Source organism: Hemiscyllium ocellatum, chromosome 26, assembly GCF_020745735.1.
Source record: "Hemiscyllium ocellatum isolate sHemOce1 chromosome 26, sHemOce1.pat.X.cur, whole genome shotgun sequence".
NCBI classification, from domain to species: Eukaryota; Metazoa; Chordata; class Chondrichthyes; order Orectolobiformes; family Hemiscylliidae; genus Hemiscyllium; species Hemiscyllium ocellatum.
In genome coordinates this window covers 4,696,457-4,722,209 of record NC_083426.1, presented here as the reverse complement: position 1 = coordinate 4,722,209, position 25,753 = coordinate 4,696,457, and the positions used below count along the sequence as shown (strand labels likewise).

At 45.3% G+C, this 25,753-nt stretch overlaps 1 protein-coding gene across 3 annotated transcripts in view; it reads left to right on the top strand.

The window, feature by feature from the left end:
* LOC132828136 (putative helicase MOV-10) overlaps positions 1 to 25,753 on the top strand; it is a 96,420-nt gene that overhangs the window by 41,934 nt on the left and 28,733 nt on the right. For all 3 annotated transcript variants that reach the window (XM_060845052.1, XM_060845054.1, XM_060845055.1), the window contains 3 exons: positions 4,468 to 4,647; positions 6,035 to 6,182; positions 19,659 to 19,820. In XM_060845052.1, the coding sequence (XP_060701035.1) occupies positions 4,468 to 4,647; positions 6,035 to 6,182; positions 19,659 to 19,820 (490 nt within the window). The remainder of the gene's footprint in view (positions 1 to 4,467; positions 4,648 to 6,034; positions 6,183 to 19,658; positions 19,821 to 25,753) is intronic.

Here is a 25,753-nt window from a genome sequence, read left to right as displayed (position 1 = left end):
CTCGGACTGTACATGCTGACCACTTCCTGATGGACCCGTGGCCAAAAGTATTTCACTTCTCAAATTCCTCTATGAAGGACAGGAGACGTGGAGCAGTTCAACTACTTGGGAGTGTTCTGCTGTAATGAGGCCAATCCCGTTCTATGTAAAACTGGGGACGGGTAGATCCTGTAGCGTTTCTGGTGTGCAATTGGTAATTTGTTGGCTTTTAGGTGGTTTGAAGCATCTGGTTCTGACACTGGACTTATTTGAGGAATATGAAATAAAAGCAGTAGACCGGTGTTTCAGGGTGTAAGTATAATACAAAAGTAAAAAAGGCGAATGCAGCAAAGCAGTGAAAATGACCCAGTTATACAGAGTGCATTTAATTACTGCCCTATCAAATTAATCGGAGGTTAAAACACGATTCAAAGCTGAACAGCAGTTTTAATTACAGAGACTTTCTTCAGGGTTCCTCCCCTTCGGTTGGGGTCCCATCTGCACTGTCACCACCCACCTTCCCCGCCCTGCTAGCTGGGTTGGAAACCTTTGGGGTCTCTGGAGTTTCACCCCGCCACTGGGGTAAACATCATTTTAAAGTGCGTCCAGTTGCTAAGGTTCTTGCCATCGGTTCTGTTGGCTTGTGTCTGGAATCTCTTGTTTGGTTAGATTAGATTCCTTACAGTGTGGAAACAGGCCCTTTGTCCCAACAAGTCCACACCGACCCTCTGAAGAGTAACCCACACACCCCTCCCTCTCTGACTATGGGCAGTTTAGCATGGCCAATTCACCTGGCCTGTACATTTTTGGATTGTGGGAGGAAACCGGAGCACCCGGAGAAAACCCACACAGACACGGGGTGAATGTGCAAACTCCACACACAGTCACCCGAGGATGGAACCGAACCTGGGACCCTGGTGCTGTGAGGCAGCTCCGGGGCTTAATTGGCTGCCCCCCCCCACTCCACCTTACTCCTTTCCTCCCCCCACCCCCTCTTCCCCCCTCAGATGTCTTTTGTTGCGACAATGCCCTTGGGTTGTCTTCTCTCTGGTCCTTGGTTCCAAAGCTGCTTGTTGGGGCTAGAGCCTGCGGGGAAACTTTCCGTAGGAGCTCAATGTTGGAGAAGGCATTCTGTGTGTCCCATCCCCCACCTCGGTTCAGGGCTAGCAGTTATTCAGACTGTGGGCCCTGTTTATCTCCCCTCAAATCTGTGTTGCTATTGTGTTTCTGGTATTCCTTTTGAGGCCCAATTGAGTTCCTGATAGTTCAGAGTAGGTGAGAATGTTTAGATTTAAGTGGAATGTCTGGTATCTCTCTTGGAATATTGATCAAAGTTGAATGTCTGTCTGGTATCTGCTGAGGCCCCAGTCTGTCTGGGTTGGGATAGTGTTAGGCCTGGTTGGTTGCTCTTTTAGAGTAGAGGTGTGAATTGGTTTTTCGGGTTGAACAATGGTTCCAAGCAGCTATCTTTGTGTCTGGCATTTTCCCAGAACCTGGCCCAGCTGCCTGCCTTGCTCTTTTACTTTTAACCGCTGTTTGAAAAGTCCAGGGCTTTGCTCTGGTATTTCAGAATGTGGGGATTTTTGCTCAATCCTCAGTAGGTAGTGGTTCTTGGTTTTTACACACAGAGGGTCTACACGCAGCGTGAATCAGCCACACACAAATGTAGCCATCAGGATGAGGACGGCCTTGGGTATGTTTCCACCCCCAACCTTTCCAGAGCTATTTACATGCAGTTCCTGCAGATAACTGTTCATCTTAGACCACCTGATGAAGTGGAAGATGGCTCAGGTGACTGCCATGGTGCAGGTTTTGGGAATGGCCCAAGTCTGTGCCACATACAACAACACAGAATACCTCCCCTCACACCCTGATGATTAGGTTTTTACCCACCGTGGAGACAGAATGAGAGAGAGAGAGAACGGTGCTTCTAACAGCCCAGTTTCTGCCTCACCTTCGTGATCTACTCCTTCTATGTTTTTGCGCTTGCCCTGGCCCCTCTGAACGATACTCATAGTACCTTCAGGTAGTCTGGCTTGACAGTGAAGGATTGATCAGCTCTATTTGCAAAGAAATATGGCCTCGCTCTTGCACTGATTTTATCTTGGCTCCTGAGACCATTTCAAGTTTGTTGCGGATGCTCGTGAGTCTGCGCACTAACGGTGGGTCCAAGCAGAAAATGGCAACGTCATCCATGTCCAGGGAGGCTTTGACCTGCAGGCCTTCACTGCCTGGAATAGTCTCCCCTCTCAGGCTCACATCCTTCCTGATGGACTCAGCAAAGACTCGATACAGCACACAAACAAGGCAGGAGAGTGTGGGCAGGCCTGCTTAACTCCAGGTCTGATCAGGAGACTTTCTGATTCCCATCTGTTGCACTAATGAAGTCACAAAACTGGAAGGCACAGCGAAATCAGAGTTGAAGTTTTGGGTCCAGTGATCCTTCTTCAGAACTGCTAGGAAAAGGATGGGTTTTATACAGACGATGGGTTCAGAGCAGGATTAAGGGTAAACACTAGGTGAAGATAGACCCCCAAGGAGAGAGATACCGTTGGACACACAGAAATGGTTAAGTCGGTCTGGGAGAATGAGTGGCTGACAAAAGGTAGTGTTTGGGAGTAGCCTGTGTGATGATAAGTCCTGGAGTATGAGGAAAGGTGCTCAAACCTTTTATTGATTTTGAAAGCGACCAGCTTCCCAAGCAGAAAATGCGATGCTGTTCTTCTGGCTTGCCCTGAGCTTTGCTGGAGCATTGCAGCGAGAGACTGTGACAGACTGAGTGAATGGTCTTCAGAATTTGTTTCTAAATCCTGGGGACCTCTGTTTGAATCCTGTCAGGGCAGATTGTGAAGTTTGAATTCGAGTAAAAACCTGGAAATAAGGGTCTAATACTGACCATGAAACTCTAGTGAATTGTCAGAAAAACCCAGCTGGTTCACTAATGTCCTTTTTTTATTATTAAGGAAGGAAATCTGCCGTCCTACCATCTGCTGTCCCACTTGTGACTCCAGATCACAGCAATGTGGTCGATTCTCAACTATCCTCTCCCCAATTAGGGATGGGTTACAAATGCTGGCCTGTATTTGAATTTCTTTTTTTTAAAAAAATCTAGTTTGATGCTGTTTATAACTATCCCAGATTGTAAAACAATATCCAAAAGTAGGATGTCTATCAACATTTAAAATGAAGTTTTATTTTTAAGTCCCAAGCAAGGAGATTAGAGAAAATCATTTTTAGGTAAGTATTAAATCCTAATACTTTTGAAATTTCAATGCTGGTCTTATATTATTCATATCCCGACTGTTTTGAAAATGTGGATGTTAACCCTGTGACTAGGTTCCTGTCACTTTTCATGTGATATGGTATCATTTAACATTTATTCCTTAATCAGCCAGTTAAAGATTCCTTGGTGAGGTTGTGGGCTGTTTTATACTGTCGTGTGGATGTTCCTTTCATTTCTTCCTTCAGCTTTGAATTGAAGAAAACTCCTTTTGTGGAAGGTTTCTTAAAGGTATTTTATTTCTCTGTCTGAGTGTTATTTAATCCTGGTATCCAATGGTAATCACAAGATAAGGATGTTTGTCATCTATTATCAGCTAAATGCTTAGGTTTTATGTTCCAGTGTCTCTCCCGTTGTTGACGTCTTATTTTCACACGTAGATGTAATGTTATTCAGTGTTCTTCTATACCTTTTTGAGTGGTTGAAACTGATATTGATATATTGTACCTGAGTTGAACATTATTTTTAATGAATAATATGTGTGAAGTATCCTTATCCCTTTCCAATTATATTCTAATTTCAAAGTGGAGTGATTTTGGCTTTTCCTGCAGATTGTGATAGTGTTTTTAGTGGTTAACTAGTTTTTTATGAAGCTTTATTTTTAAATGTGCTTAGTAAGTCTGTGTGCCGTGCATAATTAGTTATACTTGTTTCTCAATCCAAACTATATTTCTGAGCAGATTTTCTCCTCCATGTCATGTAACACTTCCTTTGGTCCATGAATCCCCACATCCTGCAAGTCTGTCTCATTGGTGCATATTCTTTTGTTTCAGTTTCACAATATTGATCTTGCTGCCTTTCTGTTCGTTTCACTCTGGCTAGCCATTTGGATAGTCGATGTCTGGGTCTGCTTATTGTGGCCTCTCATAAATGCCAGTGTCTTTAGCCTGTGATATTGTGATCTTCCCTGGATTAGGGGCAAAGATTTGGCCAAGTTAATGTTTCTGAGTGAAGCGACTGTCATTTTTCTAAAGTAATTGAACTCCGGCAGGGATAGAATGTTAAGCCCTCCTAGTTCATCTATGTTATTCCTGCACTAAATAGCACCTTTTAGTGCCGAACTGCGAGGATCTAAAAAGTAAAGAGTTTTGCTTTGTGAATGAATTCTCACTTGACAACCCTCTCCCATTTTAAAGGGGTGCAGAAGAAATAGTAAAAGCTGAAAGTACCTCCTCCTAACATTTTCAGCCCCATTTCTATCTCTCCAGGCTTGTGACTGCTTTTATAAACAACATGAAATTTGATGTCACCTTTACATTTAATCGGCTACCATTGCAACTGCAACACCGTGCCGCAAAATTAGCCAACAAGGAAGACAGCCTGAAGGATGTGCTGTTTCCCACTTATTCTGATGGACAATGCATGCATCCTTTGGACAGGAATTTGGCGTGAGTAGACCAGACCGGGGCCACTGACTCTGAGCCAGGGACTGGGGAGGGATGGGAGGTAGATGGGATTAGATTTCCTACAGAATGGAAACAGGCCCAATGAGTCCACACTGACCCTCCAAAGAGTAACCCACCCAGACCCATTCCCATGTTTACCCCTGACTAATGCACCCGACACCAAGGACAATTTAGCATGGCCAACTCACCTGACCTGCGCATTTTTTGATTGTGGGAGGAAACCGGAGCACCCGGAGGAAACCCACACAGACACTGGGAGAATGTACAAACTCCACACCGACAGTTGCCCAAGGCAGGTTTTGAACCCAGGTCCCTGGCGCTGTGAGGCAGAGTGCTAACCACTGAGCCACCATGCCGCCAAATGGCAGTCAGCAGAGCAAGCCCAAACTTTCTCTTCGTTCATTACGGCCCACTTAGAACGAACGCCTCAAGTGAGAGGTTCTGATAATCCAGAATGTCTGTCTGAACAGACCAGGAACCAATTTCTCTTTCTCTTCCAGAGAAGAGAAGACTGAAGGGTAACCTCCATAGAAGCCGTTAAGATTATGAAAGAAGTTGGTTGGGTGTTTGGAAAGAAATATGCCCACTCACCAGTGCAGACTAGAAATTGAAGAGTCACAAATTAATTGTGATTCAGGAGAAATGTCTTTTCCCAAACAGCGGTGAGATTAAAGAACTGGTTTCTACAGAGACTGGTTAAGGGTGGTACAGTGACTCCATGGTTAGCACTGCTGCCTCATAGCTCTAGGTATCTGACTTTGATTCCGCCCTCCGGTGACTGTCTGTCTGTGTGGAGTTTGTACATTCTCCCTGTGTCTGCGTAGGTTTCCACTGGGAACTCTGGTTTCCTCCCACAGTCCAAAGTTGTGCAGTTTCGGTGGATTGGCCTTAGGAAATTATCCATAGTGTTCAGGGATGTGTAGTTAGGTGCATTAGCCATGGCAATGTAGAGTAACAGGGAAAGGTTAGGGAGATGGGTCTAGATTGGGTGCTATTTGGAGGTGGGGTTGTTGGGCTGAGTGGCCTGTTTCCAATATAGAATAGGATTCCATTCTATATTCTATCCTAAAGTCAATAATTATATCTGCTTTACTGATTGTAGATAAACACATGAGACAAAAGAACAAATATACACTCCTAAGATGGGAGAGCCTTTAAAGGTGAAATTGTAGTATAACTAGTTGGGCTGAATGGCCTGCTCACATGAGAGAATTTGCCTCCCAGGAAACAACTTTGCTCTGACCCATTTTCTGCTGTTTTGCTAAAAGCTGAAGATAGTTGAGTGAAGGGATTATGGTTGAATTAGCTCCTTTAGAAATCTGCATGTTGTACATGTTTATTTTGTTCCCGTTATTAATTTCTTTCAAAGATTTTATGATCGGTCCCTTGAGAATAATCCAGAACAGGCTGATGCTGTCCGTTACATTGTATCCGGGATCTCCAGGCCAGCTCCATATCTTGTGTTTGGTCCTCCAGGAACTGGGAAAACGGTTACTATCGTGGAAGCTATCAAACAGGTACAAGGCATCACCTCCAACGTTGTGTTTCAGTTCCTTTAGAATGTACTTCCTGTAAATGGAGAAGGGTGGGTGATGGATGGTGGTGAGTCCCTTTCCCCAACATTATTTTTTTTCCTTGACCACTCTCATTGTCCTCATTTGAAGGGCACACGTGGCACCTTGTCCAGTATGTTTCTCATTTTCCATTCTTGCCCAGTTCCTCTGAATGAAAACCAATCAATCTGATTTGTGAAACTGACTACCTGGCTTTGAGAGGTCCTCGTCAAAGTCTGAACCTTGAGCCAAATATCAGTCACGGTTTCCATCGCTTCTTGCTTTCCATTTGGTTGACAAATTACAGATTAGATTAGATTTACAGCGTGGAAACAGACCCTTCGGCCCAACAAGTCCACACCGACCCGCCGAAGCGAAACCCACCCATACCCCTACATTTACCCCTTACCTAACACTATGGGCAATTTAGCATGGCCAATTCACCTGACCCGCACATCTCTGGACTGTGGGAGGAAACCGGAGCACCCGGAGGAAACCCACGCTGACACGGGGAGAATGTGCAAACTCCACGCAGTCAGTCGCCTGAGTCGGGAATTGAACCTGGGTCTCAGGCGCTGTGAGGCAGCAGTGCTAACCACTGTGCCACCGTGCCGCCCACCATCAGTTACTCTAATTTAATGAGAAAGATCAATGCTGGGAGGGTCAGGGAGGGCAGTGCTTGTTTGTGACAAATCCTGAAGAAGGCTCCTGCCTGAAACATTGATTCTCCTGCTCCTTGGATGCTGCCTGACCTGCTGCGCTTCTTCCAGCAACACACTTTTTATCAGCTGTGAAAAGCATTTGCTGTCGATGCCTTTTCACATTAGATTTGATTCCACAGACATCCTGTATATCAATAAAATCACATTTGAAAGGAGTGTAGCAATCCTCATATATTTACACATCTGGGGAAATAGAAATTTCAACAGCGTTCCTATCTTAAAATTATTTTGATTTAGCTTTGACCATCTTAGCTGTGACATTGTGCTGATTCACTGTTCATGTTCTCACTGATATTTTGATTCTTATTCCCGAAGAGCAGGCTTCGTTCCATTCCTGGTGAAGGGCTTTTGCCCGAAATGTTGATTTTTTTCCTGCTCCTCAGATGCTGCCTGAGCTGCTGTGCTTTTCCAGCATCACTCTAATCGTGACCATTCATTCACAAACATCTATTCAGACGTTTGAGCCAGTTCAACAGCCAGTTGGCTCTCAACTAGTCTGTGCTGAAACTCCATTTCATTGACTTTGTACCTGATGCTTGCGAAACCTACCAAATATCCATTAATTTTGGTTGTGAAATTTTCAATAGATCTTCAGCCTCAAACTCTTTTTTTTGGTGGGGAGCGTTCCAGATTCCACAACCTATTTTTGTCGAGAATAGCTTCCTGCAATCACTTTTCAATTGTTTGACTCTAAAATTGTGACTCCCTCTTCTGGAAGTTACTCACCATTTGCACGATCGAATTTCGGAGGTGAGCTATGAGTGGCCGTCCTTGACATCAAGGCAATATTTGACCAAGTGAGGCATCGAGGACAAAAACAAAGGTTGCTGGAAAAGCTCTGCAGGTCTGGCAGCATCTTTAAAGAGAAATCAAATTCCAGTGACCCTTCCTCAGGACAGATGGTTGCTTGGAAAATGTCAGTTTATATGCAGAAGATAGGGTTGAGGGAGGGGCTAAGGAGTAAATGATAGAGAGGGTTAGAGCCAAACCAGAGTCATGACCAGATGGACAGACCAAGGAGTTGATAACAATTGGCTAGGAGGGTGAATATCTGTTAATGGAAACTTAGCATATGTTTTAAGGGGCTGGGACATAGGCAAGTTCAGGCCCTAAAATTATTGAACTCTATATTGAGTGCAGAGGGCTGCAGGGTCTCCAAGCAAAAAGTGCAGTTTTGTTCTTGCAGTTTGGACTGAACTTCACTGGCCCTGGGACAGAGGTGTTGGCCAGGGAACAGAGTGGGGTGTTGATTAGATTAGATTCCCTACAATGTGGAAACAGGCCTTTTCGGTCCAACAAGCCCACATCGACCCTCTGAAGAGCAACCCACCCAGACCCATTCCCCTACATTTACCCCTTCACCTAACAACACTACGGGCAATTTACCATGGCAAATTCACCCGACCTGCACATCTTTGGATTGTGGGAAGAAACTGGAGCACCCGGAGGAAACCCACACAGACACTGGGGGAATGTGCAAACTCCACACACAGTTGCCTGAGGTGGGAATTGAACCCAGGTCTCTGGCGCAGTAAGGCAGCAGTGCTAACCACTGTGCCACCCACAAAAGAATGTAGGTGTTCTCCAAAGCGGTCACCTCATTTCCTCTGCACAACTCCTGTACTGGAACAGTCTATCTCCAAATGAGCACAAGAACGTAAGACACAATTACAGGCAGAGACCACTCAGCCTTCAATGAGGTTATGGCAGATCTGCTAACCAGTGATAGGCAACATGGTGTTGTATGGGGGAGATTCTGCCATACCAACTTAATAGAGTTCTTTGAGGAAGTGACCAAGTTGATAGATGAATGAAGGGCTGTTGGTGTCATATACATGGACTTTAGTAAGGTGTTTGATAAGGTTCCCCATTGTAGACTAATGGAGAAAGTGAAGTCACATGGTGTGCAGGGTGTTCTAGCTAGGTGGATAAAGAACTGGTTGACCAACAGGAGACAGAGTAGTAGTTGAAGGGAGTTTCTCGAAATGGAGAAAGGTGACCAGTGGGTGTTCCACAGGGGTCAGTATTGGGGCCACTGTTGTTTGTGATATACATAAATGATCTGGAAGAGAGTACTGTTGGTATGATCAGCAAGTTTGCAGTTAATACAAATATTGGTGTAGTATCAGAAAGCATAAGGGACTGTCAGAGAATAATGAGGATATAGATAGACTGGAGAGTTGGGCAGAAAAGTGGCAGATGTCTTCCAATCCAGACAAATGTAAGGTGATGCATTTAGGCAAGTCTATTCTAGAGCGAATTATACAATAAATGGAAGAGCCTTGGGAAAAGTTGATGAGCAGAGAGATCTGGGAGTGCAGGTCCATTGTACCCTGAAGGTGGCTGCACAGGTGGATAGAGTGGTCAAGAAGGCTTATAGTATGCTTGCCTTCATTGGACGGGGTATTGAGTATAAGAGCTGGCAGGTCATGTTAACATTGTACAAGACATTGGTTCGGCCGCATTTAGAATACTGTGTACAGTTCTGGTCGCCACATTACCAAAAGGATGTGGACACTTTGGAGAGGGTGCAGAGAAGGTTTACGAGGATGTTGCCTGGTATGGAAGGTGCTAGCTATGAAGAGAGGTTGAGTAGGTTAGGTTTATTTTCACTAGAAAAAAGTAGATTGAGGGGGGACCTGATTGAGGTTTACAAAATCATGAAGGGTATAGACAGGATGGATAGAGACAAGCTTTTTCCCAGGGTGAAGGATTCCATAATGAGAGGTCACACTTTCGAGGTGAGAGGTGAAAAGTTTAAGGGGGGTACATGCGGCAAGTACTTCACACAGAGGGGGGTGGGTGTCTGGAACGTCTTGCCAGCAGAGGTGGTAGAGGCAGGCATGGTAGATTCAGTTAAGATGCGTCTGGATAACTGCATGAGTAGATGGAGAGTAGAGGGATACAGATGCTTAGGAATTGACCGACAGGTTTAGACGGGTACAGTTGGATCGGCTCCGGCTTGGAGGGCCGAAGGGCCTGTTCCTGTGCTGTAAATTTTCTTTGTTCTAATCCTTAAAGCCACTTTGCTGCCTTATCTGTCTATTTCAGCTTTGATTGTACTCCATGACCCAGCCTCAACTGCTTTTGTCCGTGGTAAAGAGTTCCACAAATTCACCGCCTTCTGAGAAGCAATTCCTCCTCCTTTTGTCTTGAATGGGCCACCGTTTAATCTCCGATTTATGCTGTTTTGGTTCTAGCTTCTCCTACAAGGTGAAGCAACCTCTCCACGGTGGCACAGTGGTTAGCACTGCTGCCTCACAGCGCCTGAGACCCGGGTTCAATTCCCGACTCAGGCGACTGACTGTGTGGAGTTTGCACGTTCTTCCCGTGTCTGCGTGGGTTTCCTCCGGGTGCTCCGGTTTCCTCCCACAGTCCAAAGATGTGCGGGTCAGGTGAATTGGCCATGCTAAATTGCCCGTAGTGTCAGGTAAGGGGTAAATGTAGGGGTATGGGTGGGTTTCGCTTCGGCGGGTCGGTGTGGACTTGTTGGGCCGAAGGGCCTGTTTCCACACTGTAAGTCTAATCTAAGTCTAATCTAATCTCCTTAGTCCGGCCCCAAAGAGGACCAAGACCAATATCCAGGCTGCACTGCTGAGTGATGAGGGACCCTTGTGCCTCCAAATGCAAGGCAATGACCAGGAGAATCTACCTGTCGCCCCGTAATCCTCAGTGGTGCCCACCATGATCAATGTTACTTGGGGCAAGAAGGTTTCCATTCAACAGAACTTAGTAGCCTAGCCATATTTATATTGTGGCTATAAGAACAGGCCAGAAACTAGGAATTTTGATGAGCAACTCTCCTCCTTTCTCCCAGAGCTTGCCTACTACCTACTAGATACCAGTCATGAGTGTAAACCAAAGAAGTAAAATGTTGAAAATTGGAGCAAGAGTAGGCCACTCGGCCCTTCAAGCCTGCATCACTATTTAGTATGATTGTGGCTACTTTCTACCCTACCCTCTGATCCCTTTTTGCCTGAAGCTCTTCCCCTCACTTTGAAAAGGGTGATGGAACACTCGAGTTGTCCGCATGAGTGTGTCTCCAACAACACTCCAGAAGCTTTACACCATTCAGGACAAAGCAACCCTCTTATTTGGAACTCCAGTTAATACATTCAAAATTTACACTCTCCATCACTGAAGCTCAGCTGCATCATCAACCATCATCACGTGTATACTAATCACAAGATTCCCTGCAGAAATTAACCAAGCCTCCTTAGATAGCACCTTCCAGACATAACCACTCCCATCCAATAGGACAAGGGCAACAGATATGTTGGAACACTGCTACCTGCAAGCTCCCCTCCAGGCCACTCGCCATCCTGACTCACCATATTGCTGTTCCTTTGCTGTCACTGGGTCAAAATTCTGAAATTCTCTCCCTAATTGCATTATGGGTATCCCTACAACCCATGGACTGCAACAATAACAGTTCAGCACCACATTCTCCAGGGCCAGTATGAACTAGCAATAGATGCTGGGCCAGCCATCAACATCTATATTCTGTGAATGAATAAAAAGGAAGCAAACCCTGGATCTTGCTTTGTAACAAGCACGGTGGATTTACCCGTACCCCCAGGCCTGCAGTTGTTTAAAGGGGTGGCTCATCATCAATTTTAACCAATTAGAGACAGGCGTTAAATATTAGCCCAGCCAGCAACTCCACATCCTGAGAATGAAAGAAAATTTATTAAGAGTTTCACACTGTAATATTTATCATCCCCACACCCCCCCCAGTGGAGCAAATGGAACCTTGCTTTAATACTTTGCCTGAAAGTTGACAGTGATGCTCCCTTGTGGTACTGCACAGGCAGTATCCGCTCAGATTTGATGGGACTGTCTCTGGAGAGCTACCAGTGAGCCAGGTTCAAGTGGTTCCTCGCCAATCTATAATGACGCTCGAGTGTTTGCATATCCCTCCGACAACTCCATGATCGGTATTTGGAATTCTATCTCCTACGATTGTTCAGTAACTAACTGACTCTCGATAAAGGAGGCCAGTTAGCTCTGTGCCCTGTATGACCTACTGCCAATCTCCTGCCTTTTCCCCAATCCCCCGTGCACTATTTCTATCCAAATAGTCATCCAATGCCCAGTTGAACAACTCCATTGAACCTGCCTGAGCCACATCACCCTTGCTTCAGATGCACATCACGTTTAACCTATGCCTACGCAGTTTTGTTCTAGTTCCTTTCACAAATGGGAACAGCTTCACCCTATTTACTCTGTTCAGTCTGCTCATGATTTTGAAAACCTCTTTCAAATCTCCTCTCAAACCCTGGCCTCATCTCTCTAAGGATAATGATGCCAACCTCTTCAATCTTTCCTCAGCATTGAAGTTTCTCATTCCTGGAACCATACTTGACTCCTTTAATGTTGAAAACCAAAATAAGATTCAGCTCTCCTTTTTACAACTGTTTCCTGATTTAGCAATGGAAAATAGGCTGCTTCGTATTTTGAAAAGTCAACAGCACTTCATTTTGTTAAAATATGACGGATGTTGCTGTGAGTAATTGCTTAGCCCCGTGTTGAAGGAACAGATCTAGGTTTTGTCATTCCCTATCCACTACACCCTTTTGGCTGGACCACTGCTGTTGATTAATTTGAGCCTTTTATATAGCCCTGCATGAGGCCAGCACTGCAGTATTTCAACCATGACCTACTTTGTGATGTCAGTCCTGTTTTGGGGAACAATTGGGTTTTTCATGGTGTGTATGTGTGTATAATGACCCTGATCACCTCCAGTCTCTCAGATTTTGTCAATTTCAGCATTGGTTCGGATATGTGACCCAGATAGCGCAAAATATTTTTAGATCATCATGTGATGGTGTGATATCTGTTCCGCCCCCCCCCCCCCCCACTTTTCACTCACTCAGCAACAGAGAAGGTGCAGCCTGAATATTAACCAGATTGAAGCAGATATAGTGATGAGCAGACTGAACAGGATGTAGCTGGGTGCTAGAGGGAACAGAGGCCTGAGAGAGGAAGTAGAATTTATGACTCATGGCCTGGTCTCACATTCTACCCTGAGTAAGTTTGACATCATCAAAAACTCTGGTGTCCTAACACACACCACATCCTACTTACCCAGCATCCTCCTACTTGCTGAAGTACTTTGGATCCTGGTTACACAATGCCATGATTTTAAAATTCTTGACTTTATTTTCAAATCCCATCATCATCCAGAAATGGTAAACAGTAAACATTTGGCATGTACCGGTTTTCTGTAATCCAGAATGGAGTTCCAGTATAACCAGAGCAAACATTTCAAAGGATGATAATTTATCACTGGTCTGTCCCCTCTGGATATGGGTAAAAAGTGAGGTCTGCAGATGCTGGAGACCAGAGCCCTTCATTCCTGATGAAGGGCTCTGGCCCAAAACGTTGAATTTCCTGTTCCTTGGATGCTGCCTAACCTGCTGTGCTTTAACCAGCAACACATTTTTCCCTCTGGATATGGCCCAATCTCTCCCTGTCTCTGTAAACTCCAAACCCTCAAAGCTCTCTGCTTTTTGTTTGTTCACTCGTCAGACATGGGAGGTGCTGGCTCAGTATCTGTTACCTGTCCCTAGTTGCCCTTGAGAAAGTAATGTAGGAGAAAGGTGAGGACTGCAGATGCTGGAGATCAGAGCTGAAAATGTGTTGCTGGAAAAGCACAGCAGGTCAGGCAGCATCCAAGGAGCAGGAGAATCGACGTTTCGGGCATGAGCCCTTCTTCAGGAATGAGCCCTCATGCCCAAAACGTTGACTCTCCTGCTCCTTGAGAAGGTAATGGTGGGCTGCTGCCTAGGACCATCACGGTCCATGTTCAGCAGATAGATCCACCAAACCGTTAGGGACGGAATTCCCAGATTCTGACCCAGTGGCAGTGAGGGAATGGCGATATATTTCCAAGTCAGGATGGTGAGTGGTTTGGAGGGGAACTTGCAGGAGGTGGTGTTTAGATTAGATTAGATTACTTACCGTGTGGAAACAGGCCCTTCGGCCCAACAAGTCCACACCGACCCGCCGAAGCGCAACCCACCCATACCCCTACATTTACCCCTTACCTAACACTATGGGCAATTTAGCATGGCCAATTCACCTGACCCGCACATCTTTGGACTGTGGGAGGAAACCGGAGCACCCGGAGGAAACCCACGCAGACACGGGGAGAACGTGCAAACTCCACACAGTCAGTCTCCCAAGGCTGGAATCGAACCCAGGTCCCTGGCGCTGTGAGGCAGCAGTACTAACCACCATTTTCCCATGCATCTCTGCCCTTGTCCTTTTGGGTGGAAGTGGTAATGGATTTGGTGAATTTATGCCATGCATCTTGCAGGTGGTACGCAGTATTTCTACCGAGTGTTGGTGATGGATTGAGTGCATGTTTGTGGATGTGATGCCACTCGCAATGGACTGCTTTGTCCTGATTGTTGTTGAAGCTACATCCATCCAGGCAAGTAGGAATATTCTAGAACATTCCTGACTTGTGCCCTGTAGATGGTGAACAGACTTTTTGGGAAGTCAGGTGGTGAGTTATTTGCTACTGACCTGCTTTTGTAGCCATGGTGTTTACATGGTAAGTCCAGTTGAGTTTCTAGTCAATGATAACATCAAGGATGTTGATAGGAGGGGATAGTAAGTTGATTGTAAGGGAATGTCAAGGTGGGGGGTTGTTAGATTATCTCTTATTCATAGCTTGGCATTTGTGACATGAATGTTACTTGCCATTTGTCAGCCCAATCCTGGACATTAGGACTGCAGATGCTGGAGATCAGAATCAAAAATAGTGCTGCTGGAAAAGCACAGCGGCCAGGCAGCATCCGATGAGCAGGAGACTCAATGTTTCGAGCATAAAGGAAAGAGCCCTTCATCCTGATGAAGGGTTTATGCTCAAAGTGTCAACTCTCCTGCTCCTCGGATGCTGCCTGACCTGGGTGTGCTTTTCCAGCGCCACACTTTCGTTTCAATCCTGGATCTTGTCCAGCTCTCGCTGCATTTGAAGATGAACTGCTTCAGTGTCTGACAAGTCCCATATAGTGCTGACCATTGTGCAATAATCAGCAAACATCCTCACTTCTGACCTTACAATGGAGGGAAGATTATTAATGAAGCACAAAAGGGGGGTTTGTTGAACACTGTTGCTATGAAGTGCCCTGGGGTAGTTTGATTTGTTAAGGGAGTCATATAAATTGTTGTCCTTAATTAAAATAATATTAGAGAAACAAATAAACTTCTAGATATTAAAGAGTTGATTGACCATGAGGACAAGGAATGGCTGAACAGCCCCATTGGGCAGAATGGCTTACTCTCGCTCCTGTTTTCAGTATTTTTCTATTGAAGACATTTCATAGAGTTGATCTAGAGAAGAGTTCTCTGGTTGTACACAACGACAAAACTAGCAAGGTTGAATCTCTTGCAGAGGGAAATGCGGGAGAGATTTGAGTGGTGAGAATGGGGAGCATGCGGAAATGGGGAATGGTGGAGACAAATAGAATTGATACAATGAAGGAAAGCTGCATCTCTGCACAGCAGGAGAAGGGAACAAAAAGATACACTGATTAGAGCGAGTTGTAATGGGCATGTAAAGTACCAGCAAAGGGCTGATTGGTCAAATGGTTTGCAGTTCTGGTTACATCATTGAACCAACTTCGGTAAGTGTTGCAAGAACATGTTACAAGTAGAGTTAACCTTTGGAAATCTTGTGGTTTTATTTTCCTGTTTGTTGGGGAGCGGTTGGGGGTAATTTTGGAGGTCAGTCAGAAGGACAAGACTATCCATTTCCTTGAAATATTCAATTAAGGTATCTCTGCTTCCCAAGACAAGATCGTGTTTGAATTGAATCTTTTGCTTTTTTAAATAAAGCAACCTATAAAATGCTTTAAGGACTATAACAAAGCTAATAAAAGACAGCGGGCCATGCAACCTGTTGTACCCAGTTCTCCAGGATAACCAGGGATAGATACTAAATGATGACTTAGCCAATGAAACCCACATCCCATGAATAAATACTTTTCATATTTATTCTTAAAAATCTTGATAGCCAGTTGGCGAAGGATATACCTGAGCCAGTCTTCACTCCAGCATTTTTGTTTAGAGGGAAATATTTACAGGTGTATACCTCTCCCAGCTTCACTCTACTGCTGTGTCAGGACCTACCTCTTCACATGTGCTGAAGTAACTATCCCACCAATGGCCTCCACCTAGTTCAGCTGGTTATTCTTTCACAGGATGCAGGCATTGCTAACTGAGCCAGGATTGCCACTGCCAGGAACCACAGCAGATGATTCATCGGTAAGGGAATTGAGGAGGGTGAGGGACAGGCAGGAAAGTGGAGTTGAGGGTTATCAGAACAGCTATGATCTTGTTGAATGGCTGAGCTGACTAGATGGGCTGAATGGCCTACTCCTGCTCTGTGTTTAAAGGTGATGTTGAGCTCGTGCTACCTTGAACTTTCAGACAAATATCATTCTTCAAATGCTACAGAAAGGGAGGCAACAGAGGAGGGAGAGTGGCCTTTTTGATAAGGGATAGCATTACAGCTGTGCTGAGGGAGGATATTCTCAGAAATACATTAAGGGAAGTTATTTGGGTGGAACTGAGAAATAAGAAAGCGATGATCACCTTCTTGGGATTGTATTATAGACCCTCCAAATAGTCAGAGGGAAATTGAGAAACAAACTTGGAGGAGATATCAATGATCTGTAAGAATCATGGGGTGGTTATGGTAGGGGATTTTAACTTTCCAAACCTCGACTGGGACTGCCATAGTGTTAAATGTTGAGATAGAGACAAATTTGTTAAGTGTGTACAAGACAATTTTCTGATTCAGTATGTGGATGTACCTACTAGAGAAGGTGCAAAACTTGACCTACTCTTGGGAAATAAGGCAGGGCAGGTGACTGAGGTGTCAGTGGGGGAGCACTTTGGGGCCAGTGACCATAATTCTATTTGTTTTAAAATAGTGATGGAAAAGGATAGACCAGATCTAAAAGTTGAAGTTCTAAATTGGAGAAAGGCCAATTTTGATGGTATTAGGCACAAACTTTTTCGAAAGCTGATTGGAGGCAGATGTTCGCAGGTAAAGGGACGGCTGGAAAATGGGAAGCCTTCAGAAATGAGATAACAGGAATCCAGAGAAAGTATGTTCCTGTCAGGGTGAAAGGTAAGGCCGGTAGGTGTAGGAAATGCTGGATGACTAAAGAAATGGAGGGTTTGGTTAAGAAAAAGAAGGAAGCATATGTCAGGTATAGACAGGATAGATTGAGTGAATCCTTAGAAGAGTATAAAGGAAGTAGGAGTGTACTTAAGAAGGAAATCAGGAGGGCAAAACGGGGACATGAGATAGCTTTGGCAAATAGAATTAAGGAGAATCCAAAGGGTTTTTACAAATACATTAAGGACCAAAGAATACTAGGGAAGAGAATAGGGCCCCTTTTAAAGATCAGCAAGGTGGGCTTTGTGTGGAGCTGCAGGAGATGGGGAGATACTAAATGAATATTTTGCATCAGTGTTTATTGTGGAAAAGGACATGAAAGGTATAAAATGTAGGGAAATAGATGGTGACATCTTGCAAAATGCCCATATTACAGAGAAGGAAGTGCTGGATGTCTTGAAATGCATAAAAGTGGACAAATCCCCAGGACCTGATCAGGTGTGCCCTAGAACTCTGTGGGAAGCTAGAGAACTGATTGATGGGCTCCTTACTGAGATATTTGTATCATCAATAGTCACAGGTGAGGTGCCGGAAGACTGGAGGTTGGCAAACGTGCTGCCACTGATTAGGAAGGGTGGTAAGGACAAGCCAGGGAACTATAGACCGGTGAGCCTGACCTCGGTGATGGGCAAGTTGTTGGAGGGAATCCTGAGGGACAGGATGTACATGTATTTGGAAAGGCAAGGACTGATTTGGCTAGTCAACATGGCTTTGTACATGGGAAATAATGTCTCACAAATTTGATTGAGTTTTATTTTGAAGAAGTAACGAAGAGGACTGACGAGGGCAGAGTGGTGGTCGACATGATCTATATGGACTTCAGTTAGAAGACAGAGGGTGGTGGTGGAGGATTGTTTTTCAGACTGGAGGCCTGTGATCAGTGGAGTGCCACAAGGATTGGTGCTGGGTCGTTGTTTATATAAATGATTCAATTGTGAGCATGAGAGGTATAGTCAGTAAGTTTGCGGATGACGCCAAAATTGGAGGTGTAGTGGACAGGGAAGAGGGTTACCTCAGATTACAATGGGATCTTGATCAGATGGGCCAATGGGCTGAGAAGTGGCAGATGGAGTTTAATTCAGATAAATGTGAGGTACTGCATTTTGGGAAAGCAAATCTTAGCAGGACTTATACATTTAATGAGAGTGTTGCTGAACAAAGAGACCTTGGAGTGCAGGTTCATAGCTCCTTGAAAGTGGAGTCGCAGGTAGATAGGATAGTGAAGAAGGCGTTTGGTATGCTTTCCTTTATTGGTCAGTGTATGGGTACAGGAGTTGGGAGGTCATGTTGCGGCTGTACAGGACATAAGTTAGGCCATTGTTGGAATATTGCATGCAATTCTGGTCTCCTTCCTATCGGAAAGATGTTGTGAAACTTGTAAATCTTTTCTGAACCCTTTCAAGAATGTTACCAGGGTTGGAGGATTTGGGCTATAGGGAGAGGCTGAATAGACTGGGCTATTTTCCCTGGAGTGTCGGAGGTTAAGGAGTGACTTTATTGAGATTTATAAAATCACGAAGAGCATGGATAGGGTAAATAGACATGATATTTTACTAGAGGGCATAGGTTTATGGTGAGAGGGGAAAGATATAAAAGAGACCTACAGGCAACTTTTTCACGCAAAGGGTGGTATGTGTATGGAATGAGCTGCCAGAGGATGTGGTGGAGGCTGGTACAATTGCAATATTAAAAAGGCCTCTGGATGGGTTTATGAATAGGAAGGGTTTGGAGGGATATGGGCCGGGTGCTGGCTGGTGGGACTAGATTGGGTTGGGATATCTGGTCGGCTTGGACCGAAGGGTCTGTTTCCATGCTGTACATCTGTGACTCTCTTTCCCCACCACGTGTAAAGTTCTTTTTGAAACTTTTCTCTCAAAAAAAGCATGCTGTGATCTGGGAGAAGTGAAGAGTGTAGCAAAGACTTGATGTTGATTGGGTGGGGTAAATCAGGGAACGAACACTCTGACCATGAGAATCCAGGAAGTCTGTTGTTCACTGGAATTGAAATGATAATCCTCTCCACAAATACTGCCAGACCTGTTGTTTCTCAATTTATTTTGTTTTAACATTTCCAGCTTCCGCAGTTCTTTTTGTTTTGTTTCTTAGATAATGATCTGACACCTGAAATTGATGTCAATATTTAGCAAGGAATCTAATAAAGATGGTGGGACAGTGGTAGTGTGCCTATGTCTGGGCCTGGAGGTCCATATTTGAGTGCCTCCTGCTCCAAAGGTGTATCATAACATTTCTGAACAAGTTGATTCGGAAATATTTAAGGAAAAGGAATTGAATAAGCACATGGGCAAAGAATTAACTAACCGTCACGCTTGGAGTGAAAGAGCGTGATAATGAGATGGAGCTGGATAACTATCACAGTGCATGATTGATGGGCTGAATGGTCATCTCCACCTCTGCTGTAACATTCTGCGGTTATAAAGTTTGTTGATGATCTTTGGTATTTGTTACATTTGACAACCTTCAACTGCTTGTTGATTTTTTAACGTTGGCTTTGGCTCTCAGGTTCTGTGCTGTATCCCAACAGCACACATCCTTGCATGTGCTCCAACCAACAGTGCCACTGACCTCCTATGTCAAAGAATCCAGAAACATGTGAACAAAAGGTACATTTATCGCCTCAATGCCGTAAGTCGGATCTGGAGCGCCATCCCCCGGGACGTACAGGTAATTCTCCTCTCTCTTGTTTAAATCCGCTCCTCAAACCGAGCTCCCACCTGTGCAGAAACCCCAGAATTCAGGTCCTCACTCCCAGAACAAGTCCCCAGGAACTTCCATCCCCAGAGAGTGCTCAAAGTGCAGATCTCACTACCGTGAGGAATGCTGAAAACAAACAGTGAAGTAGAAATAAAGTTGCCATCATTTTAATAATAGGGCTATTCTCTTTTTCTTTTTGATTTTAGAGGAATGACTAGTGATGGTTTAACCTGAGGATCAACACATGTTTGCCAAGATGAAAGGTTAAGGAGAATCAAAAACAGAAATTGCTGGAAAAACTCCACAGGTTTGACAGCATCTGTGGCCAAAAATCAGAGTTAACGTTTCAGGCCTATTGACCCTTCCTCAGAACTTGTGATAAGTATTTACAGTAACATTTGAGGACGGGTCACTGGATCCGAAACTCTGATTTCTCTCCACAGGTGCTACCACACTTGCTGAGCGCTTCCAGTAATTTCGGTTTCTGTTTCAGATTTACAGCACCCACAGTTCTCTTCAATTTTCATTGAGTAGGAGAATCCTTAAGATCCTGAGGAAGATGGGTATCGAGGTTACAGCAATGCAATTAGATGAACCCAGTGGGAGGAAACTCCCTTTTAAACACTTATCCCTTTTGTGCAATGTGTGCATCATTTCATGCTCATCCCGATTTTGCCTTTGAACGGAATGACTAACATTACTATGGGTCTGGAATCCTGTGGCTGGACTGGGTAAGGATGACCGATTTCTTTTCATTAATGAAATGATGGGATCTTACACCTGTCTGATTGGCCTGTTCACAATTGTTGAGAACTGATTTCAATTCCAGATTTCTTCATTAAATTTGAAGTTCACCAACTGCCATGGTGGAATTTGAACCCCATGCCACTGGGCCTTGGGATTGCCAGACTAGTGATATTACAAGTCCACCATTTCTCTCCACTCCTGTGGAGTGTGGATCCCAGAATGGGCCAGTTTCCCCAAATGGCCTGTCACGCTGTTGGTTCTGTCACAGAGTGGGGTCAGGTTTTGCTACCAGCCCTGCTCCTACCTTTGAGGGGAAAGTGAGGACTCCAGATACTGGAGATCAGAGCTGAAAATGTGTTGCTGGAAAAGCGCAGCAGGTCAGGCAGCATCCAAGGAGCAGGAGAATCGATGTTTCAGGCATTCCTGAAGAAGGGGTCATGCCCGAAACGTCGATTCTCCTGCTCTTTGGATGCTGCCTGACCTGCTGCGCTTTTCCAGCAACACATTTTCAGCTCTGATCCTCCCTTTGCCTTGTCCACTTATTAGATTAATTCAGAACAGGAACATTTACAAACAAAACAATTTTGCATCTGATTTAGCCTTAAATCACTAACTCTCTGGTAAGGACATGGAGATATTTGGGGGGAGAATGCGAGAATGTCACAGTTTGGTTGTAATAAACAAGACTGTGGAGCCAAGTTGTCAGTGTAGGAGATGGAGTTTTACTCTATCTAACTCCCCTGTCCTGAGATGATTTGATAGGTGGCTGTGTAGAGGAAGCTTCACTCTATATCGAATTCCATGCTGTCCCTGTCCTGGAAGCATTTGATTGTAACAATATCAAGGGAGCAATCATTTGAGTTTGAGAGTAGAAAGTACTTTCTTTGGTACCTAACTCAGTGTTGTCCATATCCTAGGAGTGTTTCATGGGGGCAATGTGGAGAGAGCTCTACTCTCTATCTCGCCCCTTGCAGTCTCTGTCCTACGAGTGTTCTCTTGGGAACAGTGCAGTGGGAGTTTTGTGCAGTATTTGAAATGGTTAATGTTTTGCGTTAATATATTGTCTCCCCACTCCCCCACACCCAACTGCCTTCCCTGCTCTGCTGTTTGCATTTCACAACATCCTCACCACCCTCCGGTGAAGAGGGGGCCCTTGTTATCATGAATGCACCAAATTGTGCACTGTTGGTATTGACTCATTTACAGGCTCTTTATTTTACTGCCCCATTGTACAGAAAGCCCTGCATTGCTTATAGTACTTCCTCACTACTTCACATCCCAGAGATTGTTATGTACAGGAAAGTATGTTTCTAATTAGATTACATTCCCTACAGTGTGGAAACAGGCCCTTTGGCCCAACAAGTCCACACTGACCCTCCAAAGAGTATCCTACCCAGACCCATTTCCCTCTGACTAATGCACCAAACGAATTAGGGAACTGGAACTGGAGTTGGATGAACTGAGGATTATTCGAGAGGCTGAGAGGGTGATTGATAGAAGCTACAGGGACATAGTTATGCCGGAGAACAGAGGTAGCTGGGTAACAGTTAGAGGTGGGAAGGGGAAGAAGCAGGCAGTGCAGGGTTCCCCTGTGGTCGTTCCCCTAAACAATAAGTATACAGCTTTGGAAACTGTTGGCGGGGACAGCTTTGCAGGTGTAAGCTGCAGTGACGGGGTCTGTGGCGTGAGGTCTGGCTCTGAGACTCAGAAGGGAAAGGGGGAGAGGAGGAGAGCGCTAGTTATAGGAGACTCTCTAGTTAGAGGGACGGACAGGCGGTTCTGTGGACATGGGCGAGACTCTCGGATGGTTTGTTGCCTCCCGGGTGCCAGGGTCCGAGACGTCTCAGACCGTGTCTTCAGAATCCTTAAGGGGGAGGGTGTGCAGCCAGAGGTCGTGGTACACATTGGCACCAACGACATAGGTAGGAAGAGGGGTGGGGAGGTCATTCAAGAGCTCGGAGTTAAGCTGGAAGCTAAAAGCTAGGACAGACAGAGTCGTCATCTCTGGGTTGTTGCCGGTGCCACGTGACAGTGAGGCAAGGAATAGGGAGAGAGTGCAGTTGAACACGTGGCTGCAAGGATGGTATAGGAGGGAGGGCTTCAGGTATTTGGACAATTGGACTGCATTCTGGGGAAGGTGGGACCTGTACAAACAGGACGGGTTGCACCTGAACCAGAAGGGCACCAATATCCTGGGGGGTAGTTTTGCTAGCACTCTTCGGAGGGGTTTAAACTAATTTGGCAGGGGGATGGGATCCGGACTTGTAGTCCAGCAAGTAAGTTAGCTGTTTGTCAGTATGCCCAAGAATGTAAGGAGGCTGTGGAGAAGGTAGCACTGACAGGGAATACTTGTGGACACAGAGATGGGCTCAAGTGCGTATACTTCAACGCAAGGAGTATCAGAAATAAGGTGGGTGAACTTAAGGTGTGGATCGGTACCTGGGACTACGATGTTGTGGCCATCATGGAAACGTGGATAGATGAGGGACAGGAATGGTTGTTGGAGGTTCCTGGTTACAGATGTTTCAGTAAGATTAGGGAGGGTGGTAAAAAAGGAGGGGGAGTGGCATTGCTAATTAGAAATGGTATAACGGCTGCAGAAAGGAAGTTTGAGGGGGATCTGCCTTTGGAGGTAGTATGGGCTGAAGTCAGAAATAGGAAAGGTGCAGTCACCTTGTTGGGTGTTTACTATAGGCCCCCCAATAGCAGCAGAGATGTGGAGAAACAGATTGGGAAACAGATTTTGGAAAGGTGCAGAAGCCACAGGGTCGTAGTCCTGGGTGACTTCAACTTCCCAAATATTGATTGGAAGCTCTTTAGATCAAGTAGATTGGATGGGGCGGTGTTTGTGCAGTGTGTCCAGGAAGCTTTTCTAACGCAGTATGTAGATTGTCCAACCAGAGGGGAGGCCATATTGGATTTGGTAGTCGGTAATGAACCGGGACAAGTGATGGGCTTGTTAGTGGGTGAACATTTTGGTGATGGTGACCACAATTCTGTGACTTTCACCTTGGTTATGGAGAGAGATAGGTGCGCACAACAGGGTAGATTTTACAATTGGGGGAAGGGAAATTACGATGCTGTAAGACAGGATTTGAGGAGCAGAGGCTGTCAGGGAAGGATGTGGTGGAAATGTGGAACTTTTTCAAGGAGCAGATACGACGTGTCCTTGATATGTATGTACCTATCAGGCAGGAAAGAAATGGTCGTGTGAGGGAGCCATGGTTGACGAGGGAGGTTGAATGTCTAGTAAAGAGGAAGAAGGAGGCTTACATAAGGTTGAGGAAACAGGGTTCAGACAGGGCAGTGGAGGGATACAGGATAGCCAGAAGGGACCTGAAGAAAGGGATTAGGAGAGCTAAGAGAGGGCATGAAAAATCCTTGGCGGATAGGATCAAGGATAACCCCAAGGCATTTTATGCGTATGTGAGAAACATGAGAATGACGAGAACGAGGGTAGGTCCGATCAAGGACCGTAGTGGGAGATTGTCTATTGAGTCGGAAGAGATAGGAGAGGTCTTGAATGAGTACTTTTCTTCAGTATTTACGAACGAGAGGGACCGTATTGTTGAAAAGGAGAGTGTGAAACGAACTGGTAAGCTAGAAGAGATACTTGTTAGGAAGGAAGATGTGTTGGATATTTTGAACAACTTGAGGATAGACAAGTCCCCCGGGCCTGACGGGATATATCCTAGGATTATGTGGGAAGCAAGAGAGGAAATTGCAGTCCCGTTGGCAATGATCTTTTCGTCTTCACTGTCAACGGGGGTGGTACCAGGGGACTGGAGAGTAGCGAATGTTGTGCCCCTGTTCAAAAAAGGGAATGGGGATAACCCTGGGAATTACAGGCCAGTTAGTCTTACTTCTGTGGTAGGCAAAGTAATGGAAAGGGTACTGAGGGATAGGATTTATGAGTATCTGGAAAGACACTGCTTGATTAGGGACAGCCAGCATGGATTTGTGAAGGGTAGGTCTTGCCTTACAAGTCTTATTGAATTCTTTGAGGAGGTGACCAAGCATGTGGATGAGGGTAGAGCAGTGGATGTAGTGTACATGGATTTTAGTAAGGCATTTGATAAGGTCCCCCATGGTAGGCTTATGCGGAAAGTCAGGAGGCATGGGATAGAGGGAAATTTGGCCAATTGGATAGAAAACTGGCTAACCGGTCAAAGTCAGAGAGTGGTGGTAGATGGTAAATATTCAGCCTGGAGCCCAGTTACAAGTGGAGTTCCACAGGGATCAGTTCTGGGTCCTCTGCTGTTTGTAATTTTTATTAATGACTTGGATGAGGGAGTCGAAGGGTGGGTCAGTAAATTTGCAGATGATACGAAGATTGGTGGAGTTGTGGACAGTGAGGAGGGCTGTTGTTGGCTGCAAAGGGACTTAGATATGATGCAGTGCTGGGCTGAGGAGTGGCAGATGGAGTTCAACCCTGCCAAGTGTGAGGTTGTCCATTTTGGAAGAACAAATAAGAATGCGGAATACAGGGTTAACGGTAGGGTTCTTAGTCAGGTGGAGGAACCGAGGGATCTTGGGGTCTATGTACGTAGCTCTTTGAAAGTTGCCACTCAGGTGGATAGAGATTGTAAGAAGGCCTATGGTGTATTAGCGTTCATTAGCAGAGGGATTGAATTCAAGAGTCGTGAAGTGATGTTGCAGCTGTACAGGACTTTGGTTAGGCCACATTTGGAGTACTGTGTGCAGTTCTGGTCGCCTCACTTTAGGAAAGATGTGGAAGCTTTGGAGAGGGTGCAGAGAAGATTTACCAGGATGTTGCCTGGAATGGAGAATAGGTCGTACGAGGATAGGTTGAGAGTTCTCGGCCTTTTCTCGTTGGAACGGGGAAGGATGAGGGGTGACTTGATAGAGGTTTATAAGATGATCAGAGGAATAGATAGACAGTCAGAAACTTTTTCCCCGGGTACAACAGAGTGTTATAAGGGGACATAAATTTAAGGTTAAGGGTGGAAGGTATAGGGGAGATGTCAGGGGTGGGTCCTTTACCACTCCCACGGGCAGCGCATTCCATGCTCCCACCACACTCTGGGTAGAGTCAGAATCATTGGTGACCTTTAAGCGGCAATTGGGTAGGTACATGGATGGGTGCTTAATCTAGGATAGATGTTCGGCACAACATCGTGGGCCGAAGGGCCTGT